This window comes from Octopus sinensis, linkage group LG3 (assembly GCF_006345805.1).
Source record: "Octopus sinensis linkage group LG3, ASM634580v1, whole genome shotgun sequence".
NCBI classification, from domain to species: Eukaryota; Metazoa; Mollusca; class Cephalopoda; order Octopoda; family Octopodidae; genus Octopus; species Octopus sinensis.
The window spans coordinates 36,380,168-36,405,466 of record NC_042999.1 but is presented as its reverse complement, the minus strand read 5'-3'; the positions used below and the strand labels follow the sequence as shown (position 1 = coordinate 36,405,466).

At 38.4% G+C, this 25,299-nt stretch overlaps 1 protein-coding gene across 3 annotated transcripts; it reads right to left on the bottom strand.

The window, feature by feature from the left end:
- Positions 1-25,299, bottom strand: LOC115209227 (F-box/WD repeat-containing protein 2). Of its 3 annotated transcripts, none has more exons than XM_029777498.2 (4): positions 25,140-25,299; positions 9,315-9,821; positions 2,649-3,405; positions 1-844 (listed from the first exon to the last, which is right to left on the bottom strand). In XM_029777498.2, the coding sequence occupies exons 2-4, from the start codon at positions 9,799-9,801 to the stop codon at positions 676-678; spliced, it is 1,413 nt and encodes a 470-aa protein (XP_029633358.1). In that variant the 5' UTR covers positions 9,802-9,821; positions 25,140-25,299; the 3' UTR covers positions 1-675. The 3 variants fall into 3 exon arrangements, with proteins under 3 accessions (XP_029633358.1, XP_036356825.1, XP_036356824.1); XM_036500932.1 differs by lacking the exon at positions 25,140-25,299 and adding an exon at positions 24,154-24,288; XM_036500931.1 differs by lacking the exon at positions 25,140-25,299 and adding an exon at positions 24,142-24,166.

The window sequence follows — 25,299 nt, the reverse complement described above, 5'->3', positions numbered from 1 at the left end:
TTCAATATCACTTCTTTATTGTTAGTCAGTTGGTTAGATATCTAATCAACTAATTCAATGGTTCTCAACTGGGGCCCATATGGCCCTTGGGGATCCATATAAGATATTTTCTTTAAATTTATGTGCAATAAACTGCTTATACTTTTACAATGCACAAAGTATTTTAATTTTTTTTTATACAATTCATAATAATATTTTATTATAAAAATACAGAAGGATTTTTTTTTATATATCCACTGAATGGTTATGGGGACTTAGTATAAGATAGGAATCAAAAGGGGATCACAGGTAAAAAATGGATGAAACCATTTGTTTAATGTGCTGGTTAAACAATCACTTTTGTCAAAGTCCTGTCATTGCTATTTATTGCCTCACCAATGACATGCCCCCTCTCTTTAAGGTCTGTTTTGAGTCTCAAATACAAAAATGAAACATAAAACAAGCATGGATATTTAGGAGAAACTTATGAAAATGCTTTTACAAATAGTAAATCACAATCGCTGACAGTTCCAAATTATCTGTGTCACTCTTATTCCATCTTTCTGCCTTTTTGTCTCGTCTGAAACAGCTACCATGAGGTTGTAGAAAATATCCTTCTACCTCTGATATGATATGAAACCAATATCAGAATACTACAAACTATAATTTCCTTCAGCTGAAAAACTGAACGTCTCTTCATTTTCTGTTAGATGAGTGTTTACTGGAACCTTCTTTCCAACTGAGAATGTATATGCTATTATCTTCAAGAGTAGCAGCTAAAAGTAACCCACGGGGAGGATTGGAGTCAAAGCCATTCAACCATTCTGAAGGTCCACAGGTGACTGAGGAACCAGGTATGGTTAGTCTGTAGAAAATATACAAGCAAAAGAATATAGAATACATATAAAGCTGAATGTAAATATAACACAAACATACAAATGTGAACAAATAATATATTATGAATTATGAATTTAGAATATATACAAAAAATTAAATAATCATATATAATAAATATATAATATAACTATAGAATATATCTGAATATGACATAAAAGTCTATACATAAATATAAAATATGTATTATATAAATACACACACACAAATATACAATTCATTTGTCCATATGAAACATAAATATATAATTATGATATATAGAATTTAGTTCAGGTGGTGGTCATTCTAAAAACAGGGGACAGTGTTTACATATATATATATAAATATATACACATACCGTAAATCCTCGAGTATAATCTGCACTTTTTTCCCAAAATTTAATGGTCAAAATCCCTAGTACGTACTATATACGAGGTTAAAAATGAAAAATATTTTCTAAGTAATGTCTGAGTCTATATTTGCTGTCTGGCAATGTTTATTCAGAAGCATTTTGTGATGTCGGGCACGAAAATACATTAAGCTAAGCTTGATAGCAATGAAGTCATAAAAGAGTGATCCATAACTTGCAGCAAGGAAAATTTAATAAAATAAAAGTATTCAGAACACAGAATAACATGTAACAAAAACAATTTGCAAACATATTTACATTCCCATATAACAGTTAAGAACATCACCATTATTGTATTACGCATGCACGGAAGTGTTTGTTCGACTAGGTGCTGCAGGCTTAATTACGCATGACTCAAGTTAGAGAAGGGGTGCGTATTATACACAAGGTTTAGGTTTTTCAGAGATACAGCCCCCTAAAAATCCCCTGCATATTATTCTCAAGGGTGGACTATACTCAAGGATTTACGGTATGTATATATGTATCTGTCTGTCTGTCTACCTAATTATCCATCCACTCCTTCTCTCTCCCCCACTCTCTCTGTTTATCTATCTGTCAACAGATAGACATAGAAGCCAATAGGTACAGTAAATACATGTGGGCTCATACAATACACATTGCAGGGACAGCAGACATGAGACAGAAATTATGACTGACATATAGTGGAAATATTGGAAATTTAGAAGGCAGCTCATACTGATTCTGAAAATGGACAACAGACACTGTAGTGATGCAGGGTAGCTGAATTATAGAGACAGTGAAAAAGAGATATTGTAAGGACACGGGATAGCTTATGCTATGGCAAAAATGGACGAGAGGCATATCATAGTCACAGGGCAGCTGATGTTAGGGATACAAGTCAGGTAATTTTATCTTTTATCATTTATCTGTTTCAGTCAATGGATTGTGGCCATGCTGGGGCACTACCTTGAAGGGTTCAGTCAAATAAATCAACCACAGTACTTATTTTCGTAAGTCAGGTACTTAGTCTACTGGCCACTTTTGCCAAGCCACTAGGTAATGGGGAAGTAAACAAACCAGCACTGGTTGTCAAGGTGGTGGAGGACCAACATAATAGAAACACAAAGTCACACAAACACACACATGTATACACACACACACTCATACAATGGGCTGTTTTTCAGTTTTCATCTACCAAATCCACTCACAAGGCTTTGGTTGGCCCAGGGCTATAGTAGGTGATTCTTGCCCAAGGTGCAATGGAATGAGACTGAACCCAAGACTACATGGTTGGGAAGCAAGCTTCTTAACCACACAGCCATGTCTGTGCCTATGGAGCAGATAATAAGAAAGTGAGAATAATGCCATTTGAAGAGAGAATACAGTGAAATCTAAAAAATTTACAATAAAGATGACAAAGCCTTACCTGATTGCTGGAAATGGTTTTGCCAGAAGCACTTCATTGGTATGTAGTCCAAATATTGAAAGAAGCCAATATTGGTCTACACGAGAAATAATCATAGCCAGTTTCTGGCCAACCCCCAAAAGTAGCTCAATTGGTTTGGCAGCTTTAGTTATTTTATATCGTTGAACCATATTTAATTCTGGCTGAAACTGATAAACCTTGATTAGAGTATCTTCATCATCATCTTCATAATCATCAGACTGGAAGCAGATCTTTAAAAGACTATGATTTTCAACTAGCAGATGAGGAATAATAGAATAATGTGGACAGGAAATAGTTTCAATATGTGTTTGTTCATGTTCTGAGTTCATTCTTCTGATATAACAAACTCTGTAATCACTGCTAATTAGTGTATACGAAGACAGATCTTCTGATGGAACAATTTTTGTTTCAATTATCCAACATTCATGTTGTCCCATTAATGTTGTTAACAACTGACCAGACTGCAAGTCCCATATTTTAATTGTTAAGTCAACCGAACCAGTGACCATAATTGATAATCTTTCACAAACATCAATGCAGTATACAGCTGAAACATGGCCAATGAACGATGACTGTAGGCCTCGAGAGATTTCCCAGCTGTGAATGATGCCATCAAAAAATGACATATAAACAAAGTTATCCATCAATTTCACAGTACTCACTGATTTGTGTTGAGGCACTATTAGCCTTTCACCACCTGGATATTGCCATATAGAAACAGAATGGTCATCAGAACCTAGAACAAGAGAATATTATTAAGTTTAAAGAAAACATTAACATTTCATTTCTATATTTCGTTTGCAAGATTTTTGATCTGAACCATGCATTGAAACAGATTTTTTAGTATCATGAAGGATCAATATACCAAAGATGAAAAAAAAAACACACACACACACACTGGTTCTGTTTCACTTCTTTTATTATTAGTTAATCTGATAAGGCAGTGAGCTGGCAGAATTGTTAGCATGTGGGGCACAATACTGAGCAGCATTCCATCCATCTTTACATTCTGAGTTCAAATTCTGGTCGACCAAAGCCATGTGAGTGGATTTGGTAGACAGAAACTGAAAGAACCAATCCTATGACTGGCACCCGGCAGATGCCAGGACCCCTGGACTGGAGATACGTAAAAAGCACTATCCGAATTGTGGCCGATGCCAGCGCCGCCTCGACTGGCTTCCGTGTCGGTGGCACGTAAAAAGCACTATCCGAATCGTGGCCGATGCTAGCGCCGCCTCGACTGGCTTCCGTGTCGGTGGCACGTGAAAAGCACCATCCGAATCGTGACGGAAGCCAGTGCCGCCTCAACTGGCTTCCGTGCAGGTGGCACGTAAAATGCACCAATCCGACCGTGGCCGATGCCAGCCTCGCCTGGCACCAGTGCAGGTGGCACGTAAAAAGCACCCACTACACTCACGGAGTGGTTGGCGTTAGGAAGGGCATCCAGCTGTAGAAACATTGCCAGATAAGACCGGAGCCTGGTGCAGCCTTCTGGCTTCCCAGATCCCCGGTCGAACCGTCCAACCCATGCTAGCATGGAGAACGGACATTAAACGATGATGATGATGATGATGATATATATATATATATATATATATGCATGTGTGTGTTTGTCTGTCTGTCCTTGCCATCAACGCTTGACAACCAGTGTTGGTGTGTTTACATCCCTGTAACTTAGTGGTTCAGCAAAACTGACTGATAGAATAAGTACCAAGCTTAACAAAATTAAGTATTGAGGTTGCTTCATTTGACTAAAAGTTCATCAAGGTAGAGCCCAGTATGGCCACAGCCTAATGACTGAAACAAGTTAAAGATTAAAGATAATTGCTTGGTCACTCACTCAATCAACTAGGCTTGACCTTTCATCCTTTAGTCACCATCCATCACCTCTTCAATGATATGCCCTCTCTTCATGATTGATCAACAGAACAATTAGTTAAATAGTTGATGAGTTAATTTGTAAAATGTCAATAAATTAACAAATGAAGTGATACAGAACCAGTGTGTGTTTATTATTGGCTTAATGACTGCCCCAACAAAACTTTGACATTTATCTACAAAAATAATGTCAGAGAGAATATTGGGAGAAAAGAGCTTCAGTGAAAGTATCAAGATTTAAGTAGTATGACATGGTTTACTTAACCATTATTTATTACAAAGCTTCTAGCCACTACAGCTGAATTTTAAATAATGGAACCGGGTAGTGGTGGTGTGGTGGTGATGGAATGGAAGCACACCGTCGGTTACGACGACGAGGGTTCCGGTTGATCCGAATCAACGAAACAGCCTGCTCGTGAAATTAACGTGTAAGTGGTTGAGCACTCCACAGACACGTGTACCCTTAACGTAGTTCTCGGGGATATTCAGCGTGACACAGAGAGTGACAAGGCCGGCCCTTTGAAATACAGGTACAAGAGAGACAGGAAGTAAGAGTGAGAGAAAGTTGTGGTGAAAGAGTACAGCAGGGATCACCACCATCCCCTGCCGGAGCCTCGTGGAGCTTTTAGGTGTTTTCGCTCAATAAACACTCACAACACCCGGTCTGGGAATCGAAACCGCGATCCTATGACCGCGAGTCTGCTGCCCTAACCACTGGGCCATTGCGCCTCCACTGTGGTGGTGATGGGAGAAATAGTAATGGTAGTGGAGGTGGTAGTGGTAGTAGTGGTTGTGTTGGTGTTAGCAGTGGTGATGTTGTGGTGATAGTAGTAGTAAGTAGTAGTGGTGGTTGTAGTTGTAACAGTGGAGGTGGTAGTGATAATAGTAGTAGTGGTGGTGGTAGTAGTAGTGGTAGTGGTGATGATAGTAGTGATGCGTAGCCGTATTTCGTCTGCCATTACGTTCTGAGTTCAAATTCCGCCGAGGTCGACTTTGCCTTTCATCCTTTCGGGGTCGATAAATTAAGTACCAGTTACGCACTGGGGTCGATATAATCGACTTAATCCGTTTGTCTGTCCTTGTTTGTCCTCTCTGTGTTTAGCCCCTTGTGGGTAATAAAGAAATAGGTATTGATAATAGTAGTAATGGTGGTGGCGGTAGTAGTATTAGTAGTAGTGGTAATGATATTATACATATGGATATACATTATCAATGTTGTCAATATAACTGTATTTCTATTGGTCGCCATTTTTATGGCTTAGTCAACAGAGAGCCATAAGCATGAACTTTACATGGTTCTGTTGTATCACTTTTGTTTATATGACATCCGAGACAATTGGAGGAAGCAAGGAATAAACCATGAGCTATAACAATAAGATGATCATGAATTTAAACCTTTCTACATCCTCCTCTGTTTTGTGCTAAAAACTTTTCTTTCTTCGTTTTTCTTTGACAGATAATTAAGTCCTGCACCAGCCTTAGTCTTGGGCGGTTAGCAATAGAAAAGACAACACTGACGTTGTTGTCCATTGTCATCATTGCTTTAATGTTTACTTTTTCAATATAACGACCTCGCTCGAATGTTTTTCATGTACCACTAGCACAAGTACCAGTAGGGCGATGCTGGTAATGATCACGTTTGAATGGTGCTTTTTACGTGCCACTGGCATAGGAGTGGCTGTGTGGTAAGTAGCTTGCTTACGAACCACATGGTTCCGGGTTCAATCCCAGTGCGTGGCACCTTGGGCAAGTGTCTTCTACTATGGCGTTGGGCCGACCAAAGCCTTGTGAGTCGATTTGGTAGACGCAAACTGAAAGAAGCCCGTCATATATATATATGTATGTATGTGTATGTGTTTGTGTGTCTGTGTTTGTCTGCCCAACATCGCTTGACAACCGATGCTGGTGTGTTTACGTCCCCGTAACATAGCGGTTCGGCAAAGAGACCGATAGAATACGTACTAGGCTTACAAAGAATAAGTCCTGGGGTCGATTTGCTTGACTAAAAAGGTGGTGCTCCAGCATGGCCACAGTCAAATGACTGAAACAAGTAAAAAGAGAAAAAAAAAAGAGTATAGGATGAAATTTGTGGAGGCAGATTTTCTACAGCCAGATGTCCTTCCTGTTGCCAGTCTTCACTTGTTTTCAAGTAAGGTAACATTCTCCCCAGCTAGATATCACAAGAAAAGGATATGTCACAAGAAAAGGATACCAACTCACATACACACACATACATATACATACATCATCATCATCGTTTAACGTCCACTTTTCATGCTAGCATGGGTTGGACGATTTTGACTGAGGACTGGCAAACCAGATGGCTGCACCAGGCTCCAATCTGATCTGGCAGAGTTTCTACAGCTGGATGCCATTCCCAATGCCAACCACTCTGAGAGCGTAGCGGGTGCTTTTACGTGCCACCAGCACGAGGGCCGGTCCAGCGGCACTGGCAACGACCTCGCTCGAATGTTTTTCATGTACCACTAGCATAAGTACCAGTAGGGCAATGCTGGTAATGATCACGTTTGAATGGTGCTTTTTACGTGCCACTGGCACAGAAGCCAGTCAGCTACTCTGGCAGCGATCATGCTCGGATGGTGCTCTTAGCACTCCACTGGCAAGGGTCCCAGTCATCGAATTTGTGCACATATATATATGTATGAAATGTAATGTGTCTGGAATGGTAAAACAATGCAGAGTGGACTATAATAACAGTTAGAAATAATTTAATTGGAATATAAAAATTCCTTCTTCAGAGATTGCTAGGAAGTAATGGCGTTACTGTTATAGTTGGTTTTCTTATCCTTCTAACGGTTACTGAAATCTGTTGGAAGCGTTCTTGTAATGTTCTCATGAAATTCTTTCCAGAATTCCTCATGAGAAGTGTGTGAGGGTAGTCACATCTTGACTCGTGTGTGTTGGCATATTCATAGCGATGTTTCTAAGTTATGTATTTTATGTGCATTTTTTTATAATGTTTTATTATATGCACATGTTACCATTGTGTGTGCAGGGTGTCAGTGTTGTTAACTTAAATAGTGAGTGTTAATTTCTAACCTGTGGTTAATTTAGGGCCCTAGTCTATCTATGAGGATAGCCTCCTTAATTCTTAAATTTCCTAAATTTCTGTCACTGGCCTTAGTTGTAACTGTTATGTTTTTGTTGGTGTTCTGGCATCTGTCTACGTGTTTTCTGAAGGAGGAGGCTCATTTGTTTAGATGTTCTTTGATGCAAATGTGTAATGGCCTTGTTGTGCTACCTACATAGAAATTGTTGCATCTGTGCTTGAGGAGATCCATTGAGTCAAGTACACCAACATCAAAAATCAATGGAAACTGCAGTTGTGATCCCTGTGTCGGCAGCACGTAAAAAGCACCATCCAAACGTGGCTGATGCCAGCACCGCCTAGACTGTCTTCCGTGCTGATGGCACATAAAAAGCACCATCCGAATGTGGCCGATGCCAGCGCCGCCTTGACTGGCTTCCGTGCCAGTGGCATGTAAAAAGCACCAATCCAATCGTGGCCATTGCCAGCCTCGCCTGGCACATAAAAAGCACCCACTACACTCACGGAGTGGTTGGCATTAGGAAGGGCATCCAGCTGTAGAAACACTGCCAGATCAGACTGGAGCCTGGTGCAGCCTTCTGGCTTCCCAGATCCCCAGTCGAACCGTCCAACCCATGCTAGCACGGAGAACGGACGTTAAACGATGATGATGATGATGATGTTACATTGTATTCGATATACAACATGTACCCATTGGCACAAGTTTGTGTTACGGTTGGGGCAGTTAGTTAGTGTGCACTGATTGCTGTCCCTTGCTCGTTTCTTTGCTAGGTGTTTTCTCAGAGAGGGGCTGGAGTGGGCTAGTTGTATGTCCAATCCTTCTCTCCTTATGGCTCTTCAGACAGCTGTAGTTATCCTCTTGCTAAAACGGGGTATTATAAGGAAGCATGTGTTGCTGGGATTTCTGTGTATTTGGCATGTTTGTTGTCATGGGTACGTAAGCTGATTCACAGTGGATATAGGGTAGCCATTGGTTTTCAATACTTCTAGGAAGCATGTTGTGTGGGTCACCTTGTCCTCTGTCCTGCTGCACTTGCTCTGGATGCATGTAAATTTATTTCTGGCATATCCTATTTTGGTACTGAGTAGACGGGCTGAATTGTAATGAAAATACATATATCTACTGGCTGCTTTCCTTCAGAATTTGGTGTGGATCTCTCCTTTTTCCATTATTTTCAGTTGGTCGTGTGGTTAGGAAGCTTGCTTCCCAGTTACAGGTTCAGTCCCACTGTATGGCATCTTGGGCAAGTGTCTTCATCTATAGTCTTGGGCTGACAGAAGCTTTGTAATTGAATACATACATACGTACATACATACATACACACATACATACACACACGCACACACACATACATACATACATACATAGTTATATATATATATACACACACACACACAAACTCATAAAAGGCTTTGTTTAGCTTCTGTCAACCAAACCAACTCATAAGTCTTTGGTTGTCCCAGGGCTGTAGTAGAAGACACTTGATCAAGGTACCATATAGTGAGACTGAAACTATGTAGTTGAGAAGTAAGTTCCTTAATGACACAGTTATGTCTGCACCCAGCTGTAAAACAATTTCCATATCAAATGAAAGACACTCAACTTATTCTATCATCAAAGAATGAATACAACACTGAATATAACTTGATATTATCTACAAAACAACATTTAAAAATTATTGTTTCAATACCCTTACCAGAAGCCAATCTGCCATTGTGATAATCAAGCGCCATAATCCTGTTTGAGTGACCCCTAAAGAACTTCTCACTGTACATCTTACGCTGTTTTAGAGGTTTCAATAGTTTTGATGTTACTTTGAGAAAAAGCGTCTTATAATACAAAGCAGGATGCGGTGAAGAGTCAACTTTGATATAATGCAGCCGACAACAGTGGCGCCAGACTTCAGGCAGGGAGTTAAGGAGCTGATACCAATGTCGACTCACTAATAGACAATTAAGAATAGATTTAGCATCGAGGTATCTTGTGATAATGGTAGAAATTTCTTTTGGAAGTAATCTGAAAAAATCTCGATATACTAATGTTGGCAAAAGTTGTGCTAGGTAAACTAACTGGGAACTACTGCTGATGGAGATTAAATGGTCAAGAGTTTGGTTCCTTTCATTGTCAGACCATTTAAGAAACTGGTGTCCTGTGGTCAGCAACCATTCCTTGAAGTCAGACATTTCGACAAGATATTTGAGATCTGGAAAAATAAAAGAAACCATGTCAAATTTGGAATATATCAATGCAGGGAAAATTTATTGTAACGGAAACAAAAACTTTTTCCAGTGATATAAATCTTTGATTCCACAACTGAATCTCTACACAATCATTAGGCTTATTAGAAATAGCAGCCTAACATCCTTGAAATCACACCCTATTAATAATGGTTTTATATTTTGGCACAAGGCCAGCAATTTTAGGGGAGAGGGAGGTAAGTTGATTACATTGACTCCAGTGTTCAACTGGTACTTATTTTATGAACACTGGAAGGATGAGAGGCAAAGTCAACCTCGGCAGAATTTGAAATCGGAATGTAAAGACAGACACAATATTGCTAAGCATTTTGCCCAGCATGATAATGATTCTGCCAGCTCACTGTCTTACACCCTATTAATAATAAAAAAGGATACGTTGGACAAAGCTGGAATGATTTCTTTTATTATAGATCTGTTCAATTAGGGTAGACTGTAAAAAAAAAAAGAAACCCTCAGAAAGCTGAAGAATGAATCTTCAAAAAAACTATAAAAGTCAGCTTTCTAAGTCATAGAACCCTTACTATACAAACATAACCGTTTGCTTCTACTACTTCCTATTTATACTTCCAAGTTATGAAAATGACTACAAAATAACCATGTTCAACTGGTACTTATTTTATTGATTCTAAAAGGATGACAGGAAAAGTTGACCTCGGCAAAAGTTGAACTCAGAACACAAAGACAGATGAAATATCACTAAGCATTCTGCCCAGTGTGTTAACGATTCTGCCAGCTTGCACCCTATTAATAATAAAAAGGAAAAATACATTGGACAAAGCTGGAATGACTTCTTTGATTATAGATTGTAAGCCTGCTCAATTAGGGCAGATTGTAAAACAAGAAACCCTAAAAAAACTGGAGAATAAGATAAACCTTCAAAACTAAAAGTCAGTTTCTTGGGTTATAGAATCCTTACTATACAAACACAACTTACGGCTTCTACTACTTCCTATTCATATTGCCAAGTTATGAACATACTGCAAAATAACCATTTCTCAGCTGACTTCTTGAAGATTATTTCTTCAGCAGCTATTCAGCTTGTGAATTATTTCATCTCATAAATACACAAGTGACAGATCGTTACCAAACATCATATCATTATTAGTCTAAAGCTTGTCTAGAATCAACCACTTATTCACATTTCTTCACACTTGATATTACTTCCTTTCAAAATAAGAATTACCCTCTTATCTTAATCTTCCGAACTATGACATTATAGCATATTCGTCTATTCTTGTCCAGCCATTTGAAAAACCATTTATCATCTCTGTTTTCTCTTTCTTACTATATAGCACCATTACTCTGACCCCATACAGTAAGATTTCCATGAGGAACTATAATCTCTGTATAAACTCAAAACATTATTCTCTAATCTTCAGTAACAATGAATTCTAATCTATATTCCACCAATACTTTTTAGGTCACCTGAAATGTAGAACTAATCCGTTATTTCTACTGACTTATCAATGATATTTACAATGTTTGTGTCATAGCTGCATTGCATACCAATCCACTGTTGACCACTTGAAGGTCATTATGCCAAGCCACAGAAAATAATGACCTTTATTTTTCTTGTATAAACGATATATCATAACTTTTACATATTAATGTAGGTAAGAAGTTTCCTTTCCAACCACATAATTTTGGGTTCAGTCCCACTGCATGGCACCTTGGATAAGTGTTTTCTATTACAGCTCCAGGCTGACCAAAGCCTTGTGAGTGGAATTGGTAGACAGAAACTGAAAGCTCATCATATGTATGTACAATTGTGTGTGTGTGTGTGTGTGTGCATGATTGCATATCTATCTGTCCATGTTGGTGTGTGTGTACATTTATGTGTGTGTATGTTTATGTGTATGAGTGTGTGTCTGTGCATGTGTATGTCTGTGCTTGTGTTTGTCTATCCAAACCTACACATCATGGCATGGTTGTAAATGAACATCATAGTCATACAAGCGAGGTTATTCATTCCCAGTTTTCCATGTAAAACATGTCTAGGTATAGAAAAATATTACCTTGCTTGGCAACAGGGAGGGTTAGGGTTAGAAAATCTGTCTGACAGAAATTCCGTCTGACACATGCAAGCATGGAAAAGTGCACATCAAATGATGATAGTGATATTGTAGCAAGTGTAAAGTTTTCCAATATTTGCCTCCTTTTTAAGACTGTAAGTTGTGGTTTAACCCTTTAGTGTTTAAACCAGCCACATCCGGCCCAATATATTATACATGTTTTATATTCAAACTGGCGATATCCAGCCTCTCACACCTAACCTACAGTGACATTCTAAAAATAAACATTCACATCATTGAAACCTCAAAGCTATAAGATAATGCATGATTAATTCAAAAAAATTTGAGTGAAAAAGTATTACATTTAACAGAGTAATCTGAACACTAAAGGGTTAAGAGAAATTTGGCTGCTATTCCTAACAGTTTAGATGATCCCATAGCACAGTGACAGTGAAGCCATGATACTCATATCATCAGTGATATGTCATAGGTTTTTAGTTGACACATAAAGGACTTTGAAAAAAAAAATCTCTCTGCAATATCCTCTTATAAAATTAATGGCTGTGTGGTAAGAAGCTTGCTTCCCAACCACATGGTTCCTGGTTCAGACCCACTGCAAGGCACCTTGCGTAATTGTCTTGTACTGTAGCTTCAGGCCGACCAAAGCCTTGTGAGTAGATTTGGTAGACAGAAACTGAAAGAAGCCTGTCGTATGTATATATGTATATATATCTATGTGTGTGTGTGAGTATCTTTGTGCCTGTGTATGTCCCCCCACTACCACTTGACAACTGGTGATCGAGTGTTTATGTCCCTGTAACATAGCAGTTTGGCAAAAAAGACCAATAGAATAAGTACTAGGATAAAAAAAAAACTTTCTGGGGTCAATTTGTTCAACTAGAACTCTGCAAGGCGGTGCCACAGCATGGCCACAGTCTAATGACTGAAACAAGTAGAAGATAAAAGATAATTAAAATACATGTTATACACGTGATACTACAGCAATAGGATTATTGCAAGAATTGAAATTTCAACATACTGAGCTAAAAAAGTTTGCCAACAATGATATAGAGTAGTGGTTCTCAATTGGGGCCCATGCATGATTCTGCAGGGCCCACACCACAAAATAGTAAACTGGGGATCCACAATAGTATTTTAAGGGTCTCAGAAAAATGTTGCTTGAGATGTGAGGCATAGGAGTGGCTGTGTGGTAAGTAGCTTGCTTACCAACCACATGGTTCCAGGTTCAGTCCCACTGCATGGCACCTTGGGCAAGTGTCTTCTACCATAGCCTCGGGCCGACCAAAGCCTTGTGAGTGGATTTGGTAGATGGAAACTGAAAGAAGCCCATCGTATATATACATGTGTGTGTTTATGTTTGTGTGTCTGTGTTTGTCCCCCCAACATTGCTTGACAACCGATGCTGGTGTGTTTACGTCCCCGTAACTTAGCGGTTCAGCAAAAGAGACTGATAGAATAAGTACTAGGCTTACAAAGAATAAGTCCTGGAGTCAATTTGCTCGACTAAAGGCAGTGCTCCAGCATGGCCACAGTCACATGACTGAAACAAGTAAAAGAGTATGTATTGCAAGGTTTCTTTCTTTAACATTTTACTTAGTTCATCATCATCCGCTTTCCATGCTAGCATGGGTGGGACAATTTGACTGAGGACTGGGGAACCAGATGGCTGCACCAGACTCCAATCTGATCTGGCAGAATTTCTACAGCTGGATGCCCTTCGTAACGCCAACCACTCTGAGAGTGCAGTGGTGCTTTTACGTGCCACCGGCATGAGTGCCACTCACGTGGTACTGGCAACGGCCACGTTCAAATGGTGCTTTTTATGTGCCACCTGCACAGGAGCCAGTCCAGTGGCACTGGCAACAATCTCACTCGAATGTTTTTTCATGTGCCACCAGCACAAGTGCTAGTAAGGCGATGCAGGTAATGATCACACTCGAATGGCGTTTTTAACATGCCATTGGCATGGAGGCCAGCTTGTTGCTCTGGCAACGATCTCACTTGTATGGTACTCTTTGCGCTCTACTAGCACAGATGCTAGTCATCGAATTTGATTTCAATACAATTAATGTGTGAAAAACAAAATAGGAATTTTGAAAAAAGTTTCTATAAAACTAGTTTTTAAACATGGAATGGCTATGGGGGTCCACCAGAATAAAATAGTAATCAAAGGGGTCCATAGGTTAACAATAGTTAAGAACCCCTGATATAGGGGTTCTTTTTCTAACTTATCTTCAGCTAGGGAAAAAAATAGCTGTTAATTTAGTAACTTTAACTCTTTAGCATTTAAACCAGTGATATCCATTCAAAATATTTTACCTGTTTTATATTCAAACCAGACAGATCCAGCCTTTCATACTTACTCTACAATGTCATTGTAAAAATAATAGATCACATCACTGAATTATTGAAGCTACAAGATAAAGTGTGATTAATCCAAAACAATATGAATAAAACTAGCACTCCATTAATTACAGCAAAGAGGGTTCCAGTTGATCTGATCAATGAAAGGGCCTGTTTATGAAATTAATGTGTAAGTGGCTGAGCACTACACATGTGTGCCCTTAATGAAGATTCAACGTGACACAGAATGTGTGTGACAAGGCTGGCTTTTGAAATACAGGTGCTACTCAATTTTGCCCACTGAATGGATTAGAGCAATGTAAAATAAATTGTCTCGGTCAAGAACACAACATGCCACAAGGAATTGAACTCACAACCTAAGGATTGTGATCTGAATACCCTAACCACTAAGCCATGTGCTTCATGAATAAACATTTGACAGTAATTTATTTATTTATTGCCCACAAGGGGTTAAACACAGAGGGGACAAACAAAGGGATTAAGTTGATTACATCGACCCCAGTGCATAACTGGTACTTAATTTATGAAAGGCGGCGAGCTGGCAGAAATGTTAGCATGCCGAGCGAAATGCATAGCCGTATTTCGTCTGCCGTTATGTTCTGAGTTCAAATTCCGCCGAGGTCGACTTTGCCTTTCATCCTTTCAGGGGTCGATAAATTAAGTACCAGTTACGCATTGGGGTCGATGCAATCGACTTAATCCCTTTGTCTGTCCTTTCTGTGTTTAGCCCCTTGTGGGTAGTAAAGAAATAGGTACTTAATTTATTGACCCCAGAAGGATGAAAGGTAAAGTCAACCTCGGCGAAATTTGAACTCAGAATGTAACGGCAGACGAAATACCTATTTCTTTACTGCCTACAAGGGGCTAAACACAGAGAGAACAGACAAACAAGGACAGACAAACGGATTAAGTCGATTAGATCAACCCAGTGCGTAACTGGTACTTAATTTATCAACCCTGAAAGGACGAAAGGCAAAGTCGACCTCGGTGAAATTTGAACTCAGAACGTAACGGCAGACGAAATACCGCTAAGCATTTCACCCAGCGTGCTAACGTTTATGCCGCAAAAGGGTTGAAGACAGACCCAGCAAGAACACAATTTTTGTAGTTTTAGAATATAATAATAGTAAAAGTGAAATCTAAACTGATATTACACTTTATGTAACTCTCATGTAAACCTTGCTGCTAAAAATTTTGAGGACAGAGTTATTTCAAATAGCTGTAATCGCAATGGTTGTCTAGAATTTCACTTGTATTTATTGTTTGTTGGATTAAGAAGAAAAGCTGTAAATATATCTGTCATTGACTTAGTTGTAATTTCAAGACATGCAGAGACTTGTATGGCAGTGGTGGTGGTGGTGGGGGGGGGCTTATCTCAAAACAAAGTATAGAAAAATTTAGTGTGAGATATGAATATTTTCAAGCTGAAATATAAAAATAAGAACAAGAAACTGGATAACTACTTATATTAAATATGTTAACATTAACTTAACTGCTGTTTTTTTTTTTTTTCATGCAAAGAAAGTCTATGAGTTAATTAATCTCAAAACAATTCTATTTTTCTTCTATACCAACCAATATACAATCTTGCATATTTACTTCCATGATTCTTTCATCACTATTTCTACAGAACAGTGAAGTTTTGTTATGCCTTAAGCCTTCAATTACAGAATGAGTCAGAGTGCTCTTGTGATGTACTGTGCATCTTAAGCATTTTTACACTTAAGAGGGATGGCAGAGCCCATCCCTCTTGAGGTCTGACAATAGACTTTTTTCTCTCTCTCTCTATATATATATATATATATTATATATATATATATATTATATATATATATATATATATTACATCATCATATATATATATATATATATTACATCATATATATATATATTACATCATCATGATTACATATATATATATATAGAGAGAGAGAGAGAGATGAAAGGCAAAATTGACTTCAGCAAAATTAAATTCAGAGTGCAGAGAGCCCAGATGGAACATTTCAAAACAATCCAACAAATTCTGGGGCAAAGTCTGTGTTACACTGATAAAGTTACATTTAGATTGAAACATGTCAGGAGTTATCTCCCATCATTGCTGAATTGATTAAAATAATATAATACACTGATTAGTTATTGTTTTTCTCTCACAACATGTAGTTATTTGTAAAGTTATTTGACTTGGCTTTAAAAAGGGTGCATTTATTTTTTATTTATGGAAGATGATTTATAATGAAATGAAAAGGATTGTCAGCAAAACAACTAAAATATGAAAACAAAAAAATGATATCTTTTAACTTTTACTTGTTTCAGTCATTGGACTGTGGCCATGCTGGGGTACTTCCTTGACGAGTTTAGTAGAACAAATCCCCCCCCCCCAGTACTTATTCTATCAGTCTCTTCTGCTGAAATGCTAAATTATGAGGATGTAAACAAACCGACACCAGCTGTCAAGCAGTGGGGTGTACATACACAAACATAGACACACACACACATATATATAAACAATGGGTTTCCACAGTTTCCATCTACCAAATTCATTTAGTTACCAGAAGCAGTAACTGAATTTCTCCTAAATTATATCTTACTCTCTTAAAAAAATGAATACATACCCAGATAGGGTACAGTTCAATAAAAGACAGGATGGCTAGGGGCTAAACAACAACAAAAACTCTTTTTTGTTCCAATTATTGTCCCCTCACTATTGCTCTTTTACAACAACTAAAATATCCACAGCTCCTCTTCTAATTTAAATCCCCGATGAAGTCATCTGGCCCTGTGGTTAGGATGTTGGACATATGATCATTAGGTCATGAGCTTGATTCCTGGATCAAGTGGTGCATTATGTCCTTGAGCAAGGCACTTCATTTTATGTTGTGCCAAGTACCAGTGATGCCTGGGGGTTAATCTCACTTTCACTTTGTCTATCTGTATATTTCTCTATCTCTTTCTCTCCACACACACACACATATAAATGAATGATTGGGGAACAAATGTCACATAATGAACTTCATTAGCTTACAGCTGTTTCTGCTATAAGAAACAGTGCACTCAGAGCCAAGTGGTTAGGGTGTTGGATCGTTAGGTCATGAGTTTGATTCCTGGATCAAGTGGTGCATTATGTCCTTGAGCAAGGCACTTCATTTTATGTTTTGCCAAGTACCAGTGATGCCTGGGGGTTAATCTCACTTTCACTTTGTCTATCTGTATATTTCTCTATCCATCTCTGTCTCTTTCTCTCCACACACATACACATATAAATGAATGATTGGGGAACAAATGTCACATAATGAACTTCATTAGCTTGCAGCTGTTTCTGCTATAAGAAACAGTGCACTCAGAGCCAAGTGGTTAGGGTGTTGGATCGTTAGGTCCTGAGTTTAATTCCTGGGTTAAGTGGTGCATTATATCTTTTTAGCAAGGCACTTTGTTTTATGTCGTTCCAGGCTATTCAATTGAAAATGAACCCCAGTGGTGCCTGGAGGTTAATCCTGTGATGGCTTCGTGCCTTATTCAAGGGTGGAGAGTTGTGTGCTCTGTCTAAATGCCTTTAAATTTGTATAAGCTCTGGTCTCATGAATCAAGTAGGTTTGAAGCAGACATCTTTTTAAAATTTTAATTAAATCCCTAAATTCATTTACCCCTCTTCCTTTTCTCTTAATATTCTCACTTGATCAGGACTAAACTGGGGCTAAACAATGGCAACTGTGTCATGTAAATATTGTTTCTATTTAGGTTTCAAACATAAAGCATCAATGTTATTTCTATGTTTTTGCCATAATATAAATAATATCTAACCAACTCCAGGAAAAAGAAAATCATTACAGTTTTTCTTTTTAAATCTCTCTTGCACCAAAAGACTTATGATGGCAATATTGTTGTTTTAGTTGTTGTTTAAACCCAAGGTCAGTTCTGATCCAGATCTATAATCAAAGTCATTGAGTCTTGTCTTGTGAGTTACTTGGTGACCTCACTGGTGCCAGTACTACATAAAGGGCACTCAGTACACTTTGTAAATCAGTTGGCATTAGGAAGGGCATCAAAGTGTAGAAACCATTCCAAAGCAGACATTGAAACTTGGTGCAACCCTCTGGTTCTCAGCTCCTGTCAAACAGTCCTGTATCAGCATAGAAAAAAGATGTTAAATGGTGATGATGATGATTTCAGGTGTGACCATCTCGTATTCTTATACAAAGTACATTCCAAAAGTTTTGAAACTTTATTATGCAAGGCAGTTACAACTGTCTCGAGATTATTGTAATTTTATACCATACAACTAATAAGGTGACTAGCCAATTTTTTCCTTCCAGATTGAAGGAGATGGCTGTAACAGCACTTTGAACACACCTTACTAAACACTGCTTATTAGTTTGTAGAAATGCAGTCAGGATGTGAAGATAAGTTCGAAGCTCACTATGGAATATAGTTTTTTGTCAAACTGGGCAAAAATGCCACAGAAATTTATGAAATGCTCCAGTCTATTTATGGATAAACTGGTATCAGCCAAGCACCTGTTTTTCACTGGCACAAGTGGTTCAAGGATAGAAGAGAGGAGGTGAGAGACAATGGAGAGGTGTAGAAGGGAAAGGGACACCAAGACAGAGCTAATTGAGAAAATTTGCAATTTTCTGAATGAACACAGTCATATATTTATAAAGACAATAAATATACAGGCGCAGGAGTGGCTGTGTGGTAAGTAGCTTGTTTACCAGCCACATGGTTCTGGGTTCAGTCCCACTGCGTGGCACCTTGGGCAAGTGCCTTCTACTATAGCTTCGGGACGACCAAAGCCTTGAGAGTGGATTTGGTAGATGGAAACTGAAAAGAAGCCCGTCGTATATATGTATGTATATATGCATGTGTGTGTTTGTGTGTCTGTGTTTGTCCCCCTAGCATTGCTTGACAACCGATGCTGGTGTGTTTACGTCCCCCGTTACTTAGCGGTTCGGCAAAAGAGACCGATAGAATAAGTACTGGGCTTACAAAAGAATAAGTCCCGGAGTCGAGCTGCTCGATTAAAGGCAGTGCTCCAGCATGGCTGCAGTCAAATGACTGAAATAAGTAAGAGTAAAAGAGTATACAGTTTGGAGTTGGTGTGGAAACTGTACACAGAATTATTCACAAAGTTCTGAACATGTGCAAAATTTGTTGTCAGGGTGCTTAGTGATGAACAGAAGGAAAGATGCACTGGTGACAGCAAGGAGATGGTTGATCGCATCACCTCCAATCCAAGAGTACTCAAGTCTTTGCTGACCTGTAACACAAGTTGCATTTACTGTTATGATCCAGAGACTAAGAGACAGAATGCATAATGGAAACATCTTGGCTCTCCCAAGCCCAAGAAAACCAGGCAAAACAAGTCTGCTGGAAAGCTTATGATGATGATCAACAGCAAAGACATTATTTGCATCCACTGGGTTTCCTCTAGCCAGATGGTCAACAAAATATACTTTGTGAGGGTTTTGAAGGGATTCAGGAAGAGATTTCATCATAAAAACCTAAGGTCTTTCACTTGGGTCAATGGCATCTACACCAGGACAATGCACCAGGCCACAATTCTATCTTAGTAACCAACTACTTGGCACACATGGGAATCAAAACTGCCCCATCACTCTCCCTACAGTTGAAACCTTGTTCTCTGTGACTTTTGGTTATTTTCAAGCTGAAGGTGAACCTCAGGGGCAGTTGTTTTGAAGTCATTGAGAAGGTGAAGGAAGCTGTGATAAGGATCCTAGATACTTTTATTTTGGAGGACTTTCATGGGTCCTTGAAGAGTGGCTGGAGAACTATAGCAAATGCACTGAAGTCAGAGGATCCTACTTTGAAGATTTGAGCTTTGTACTTCCTTGAAATTAATAAATGTCTTGCCTGAAAAAGTCTCAAAACATCTGGAATGCACCTTGTAGATCTCTTTTGGATGTGGTCACAGACATTTTTCCTAGTAGAATAAGTTGTTTCACCATTTTCAAGGGAGATGCAATGATGTGGGTGTTGAATGAGTGAAAATAAAAGTAGTGATTTAATTTTAGAATTTCATATTAATTAGGTGAATTATATATTTAGTCTCTAGTGATTTTAAGTCCCAACTCAACTAAAAATAATTCTGGTTTTCTTAAAACAGATCAAGAAATACACCAATTAAAATTATTATTTTTAGACATGGGTCCAAGGATTGTTGGTTCAAGTCATGTCAGGGTGAATTATACAAAATATACAAAGGTGCATCAACTTTTTTTTATCTTTAACCCTTTAGTATTTAAACCGGCTATATCCGGCCAAAATATTTAATGTTTTATGCTCAAACTGACCAGATCCAGGCTCTCACACCTACCCTACAATGTTATTCTACATTAAGTAATTACACCATCAAGATCTTGAAGATATGAGAAAATGCATGATTAATTCAAATCAATGTGAATCAATAAGCATTATGTTTGATAGAATAATCTGAACACTAAAGGGTTAAATTTCAAAGAAAGGCAGGGTGGAGAAGAGGGAGGGACAAAAGCATCTCAAATTGGAGATCTGGCCTGAATGTTTGCAATAGAGTGAATTCCAATAAATGTATCGAAGGTACCTATAACACTGTGTAACAGAATTTTTGTCTTTAGGTAGCAACTGTTATTTCCTGTTTGTTATTTCCCTTAGAAAATATGGAAAATGGCTAATATTCCTTTCAAACTTTGATTTTGTTACATTTATTCAAACCCCAAAGAATTCCTCTCACCACATGGCTAAGAAGCTCCCCCATTACTGCTGCTCATGATCAAAGATGCACATATTGTCAGCCACCAAGTGGTTATGGTCAAGCAAATGGCGAGCAAATCTGTGATATTGAGCAGAACTATAACGATATTTCTGCTTCAGCAACTCAGTGCTGAATCTGTCTGAAATGTAATGGAAAATAGGTTATTTTCAAAACACTGATGTTTAGGTCACAAAAGCAAAGTTTGAAGAAAATAATAGTCATTTCCTTTGATTCCTAGATAAAAACAAATAGGAAATCACACCGACTTCGGGTTCAGTCCCATTGCGTGGCATCTTGGGCAAGTGTCTTCTGCTATAGCCCCGGGCCGACCAATGCCTTGTGAGTGGATTTGGTAGACGGAAACTGAAAGAAGCCTGTCGTATATGTATATATATATGTATGTGTGTGTGTGTTTGTGTGTCTGTGTTTGCCCCCCTAGCATTGCTTGACAACCGATGCTGGTATGTTTACGTCCCCGTCACTTAGCGGTTTGGCAAAAGAGACTGATAGAATAAGTACTGGGCTTACAAAGAATAAGTCCCGGGATCGATTTGCTCGACTAAAGGCGGTGCTCCAGCATGGCCGCAGTCAAATGACTGAAACAAGTAAAAGAGTAAAGAGACTGAAAAAGAAAAATTTTGTTATACAGTGTAATAGTTGGTCCATGCTTTGCCATCAGTCAATTTTTTTTTATATCTTTTATTTTTTACTTGTTTCAGTCATTGAACTGCAGCTATGCTGGGGCACTGTCTTGAAGGTTTTAGTCAAACAAATTGACCCCCAGTACTTATATTTTTAAGTCTTTTCTGCCAAACTGCTAAGTTACAAGAATGTAAAGAAAACAAAACTGGTTGTCAAGAAGTGAAGGGAGATAAACACATATGCACGCATGTATGCACACACACATATGTAAGCATGCATGCATACACATATATTCATACTAAAAACACCTAACATACACTGTAAAGTGGTTGATATTAGGAAGGGCATCCAGCTGTAAAAACCAAGCCAAATCATCAGATGAACCTGTAGAATGATTTAATCCAAATGATTTGTTGTGAAAAGTTTAAGTGATTGCTTATGGAAGATGAGTGGAGGCGCATGGCTTAGTGGTTAGGGTGTCAGCATCATGATCGTAAGATTGTGGTTTCGATTCCTGGACCAGGCGACGCGTTGTGTTCTTGAGCAAAACACTTCATTTCACGTTGCTCCAGTTCACTCAGCTGACAAAAATGAGTAACGCTGCAATGGACTGGCATCCCGTCCAGCTGGGGAACACATATGCCATAGAAACCGGGAAACTGGGCCCATGAGCCCGACTTGGCTTTAAAAAGGGTGCATTTATTTTTTATTTATGGAAGATGATTTATAATGAAATGAAAAGGATTGTCAGCAAAACAACTAAAATATTCAGTTTGTAGGATAATAATGACTAAAACAAGTAAATGATATCTTTTAACTTTTACTTGTTTCAGTCATGCTGGGGTACTTCCTTGACGAGTTTAGTAGAACAAATCCCACCCCCCAGTACTTATTCTATCAGTCTCTTCTGCTGAAATGCTAAATTATGAGGATGTAAACAAACCAACACCAGCTGTCAAACAGTGGGGTGTACATACACAAACATAGACACACACACACATATATATAAACAATGGGCTTCCACATAGTTTCCATCTACCAAATTCATTTGTAGGGCATTGGTTGACCTAGAGTAGAAGACACTTGTTTGTTTCCAGGAATATCAGAATTGACAGTGACTCCAGCAACAACATCAGACCCAGAGTTAACAAAACAAACATTGGTGGTGGTAGCATGACCAATATACAGCCATGAAAATATATCGGTTCAATTGCACCATCATTTAAGCAACATCTGAACAACCATAAATATCAGAAAGATGCAACATCATGTCCCTGGCCAGCCATATTTGGCATTTAAAAGGGGAAGAAACTCCATACATAATTAAATGGAAGCTCCTTGAACAACCAGGAACTTGTATAAATGGTAGCAAATGATGTAAGCTTTACTTGGCTGTGAGGGCAAGAATCCTAAAATACTCGCTCGACCTGGAGACCTTTTTGAACTTCAGAAAAGAGGTATTCAGTCAATGTCCATATCTAAAATGTTTCCTACTTCAGACTTGGAATTCCCCATTCGTTGAATAGTCCTGCCACAGCTCCTTCGAATGTCACCATGACTGGAGCCAATGTAACAGGAAAAACCCTGTCTCGCTGAATGGACAATTATTATTTGCTTAGAAAATAAACTAACCATTACGTATTTCTTCCTCCAGTTCTAGAGAAGTTATGTGCCTTCAGTCTTTTGTGTCTGATGGGTCGTCTATACTGCAAAACACTTTATAGGTGTGAAACCAATTGTCAGTCTATGACTGGCCATAACTTTTAACTTCCTAAAGTATATATATATATATATGTACAAGATGTGTTTCTTTGAGTTTCTGACTGTCATATCTATTCACAAAGCTTTGGTTGGAACGGGGCTAGAATAGAAGACACGGTACTTGCCCAAAATGCCATACAGTTAGAATGAATCCAAAACCATGCAGTTGGAGAGCAAACTTTTTACAACACAACCATTCCTGCACCAGTATATGTGCGCACGCGTGTGCTTTCATTCATTCTTATACGAGTTTTCCACCTCCTAGATAGTTTGTCAGCCAAAAAGTAAAGAGTTATTATCTACCCATAAAATGAGTTACTTAACTTAGATACCAACCTAGTATTTACTTCCAAACTGAACACCAACACCAGGCTCTCAGATCGACTAAGGTGTTTTTCAGATATCACCATCGCTTGCACGCTGTTGCTAGATGGTCGTTGACCTTAAGGCATGTATTGTTATCCTGTTATGCTTCTAGCAACCTCATTACTAGGTAGGCCTAGTGTTGAGGGGTGGTTTAGTTGCTAATGACTTGACATGTAACACATTGTACTGCGTTACATGTTACCAGTCGCACTCACGTGTAGCTTGACATATCAGTCATACAAATATCAACAAAAGAGTCAGCAAAAATTAATAATATAAACATATACATATATACACACAAATGCCTACGTACGTAGATACATTCAAATAATAAAACTAGAACATACATACGTTCGTACATACCATACACAGTTTTCGAAATAGTGTTTATAAATTCTTTCTCCACTTAGCACATGGCCTGAAATTTTAGTGGGAAGAAAATCGTCAATTACATCGACTCTAGTATTCAACTGGTACTTATTTTATCGACCCTGAAAGTATGAAAGGGAAAGTCGATCTCGGTGGTATTTGAACCCAGGACGTAAAAGAACCAGAAGAAATGCCGCTAAGTGTTTTGTCCAGCGTGCTAACGATTCTGTCAGTTTGCCGCCTTTTTCGATGACTTACGAACAAAAACGATAGCAAATCTTATTAGAAAGAAAACTAAATCTACACTCTATTTGAAGTATAAAGTTGTGAACTGGCAGGTAGTTTTCGCTCGAGTCCAGCCAGTCTGAAGTAATCCCGGACAAAATACAAACCGTTACAATGAAATAAGTATCACACGTGCGTGTTTACTATAATTCTAAGTGTTTTCGTAATATTCCAATCGTTTAACATTTCCTTTATGGCACAGAGGAGCGGTAAAGGTAAAAAAATTTTTACCGCGGTAAGTGAACTATTTTACTATATAAAAAAAAAAGTTGGGGAAATTAGTAAGGCCTCCATGTGCTTTTTTGTTCTTGATACTGCACGAAAACAAATGAATCAACTGATTAACTAAAACTCTTCTAAGAAGGTTTTACTTTATAAAAAATATTAACCATTGTCTGATACCGATATAAGTCGAGCAATAACAGTCTACTGAATGCACCGATGAGATAAATATTCCAATGAAATGAAGTCGCAGTTCGGTTTCGATTCTCAGCTGGTGTCATTTCACTTAAGCCACATGGAAACCACAACATTTTTGTCTGTATCATAACTAAAATAAAAATATATATCGTCACAATACAAAAGAAAAAACATGAGAAACAAGACGTTCGGGTGGTTGATCCTACTTTCCGTGTTTTTTTTTTTTTTTACTAAGGAAAGAATAAGCGGGAGAGATTCTAAGAAAGTATAGTTACCTAGAATATAGAGTTGATGTTGATCGAAAATACAGACTTCAAACAGAGAATTCAGGGAGGTAACTCTCAAGCAAACATTATTATCACCAAAGCGGCCTGCTAGAAATAGCAGTTAAATACCTTTCAAATTTGCCTTACAACCTTGAATGTGGAGGCGCAA

What these genes read in the sequence shown, in the direction of transcription:
- LOC115209227 (XM_036500931.1), bottom strand. An exon ending in CAATGGCAGATTGGCTTCTG is followed by an intron (nt 3,406 to 9,314) that starts GTAAGGGTATTG and finishes CTCTTGTTCTAG; the next exon opens with GTTCTGATGACCATTCTGTT. An exon ending in AAACCATTTCCAGCAATCAG is followed by an intron (nt 845 to 2,648) that starts GTAAGGCTTTGT and finishes TATTTTCTACAG; the next exon opens with ACTAACCATACCTGGTTCCT.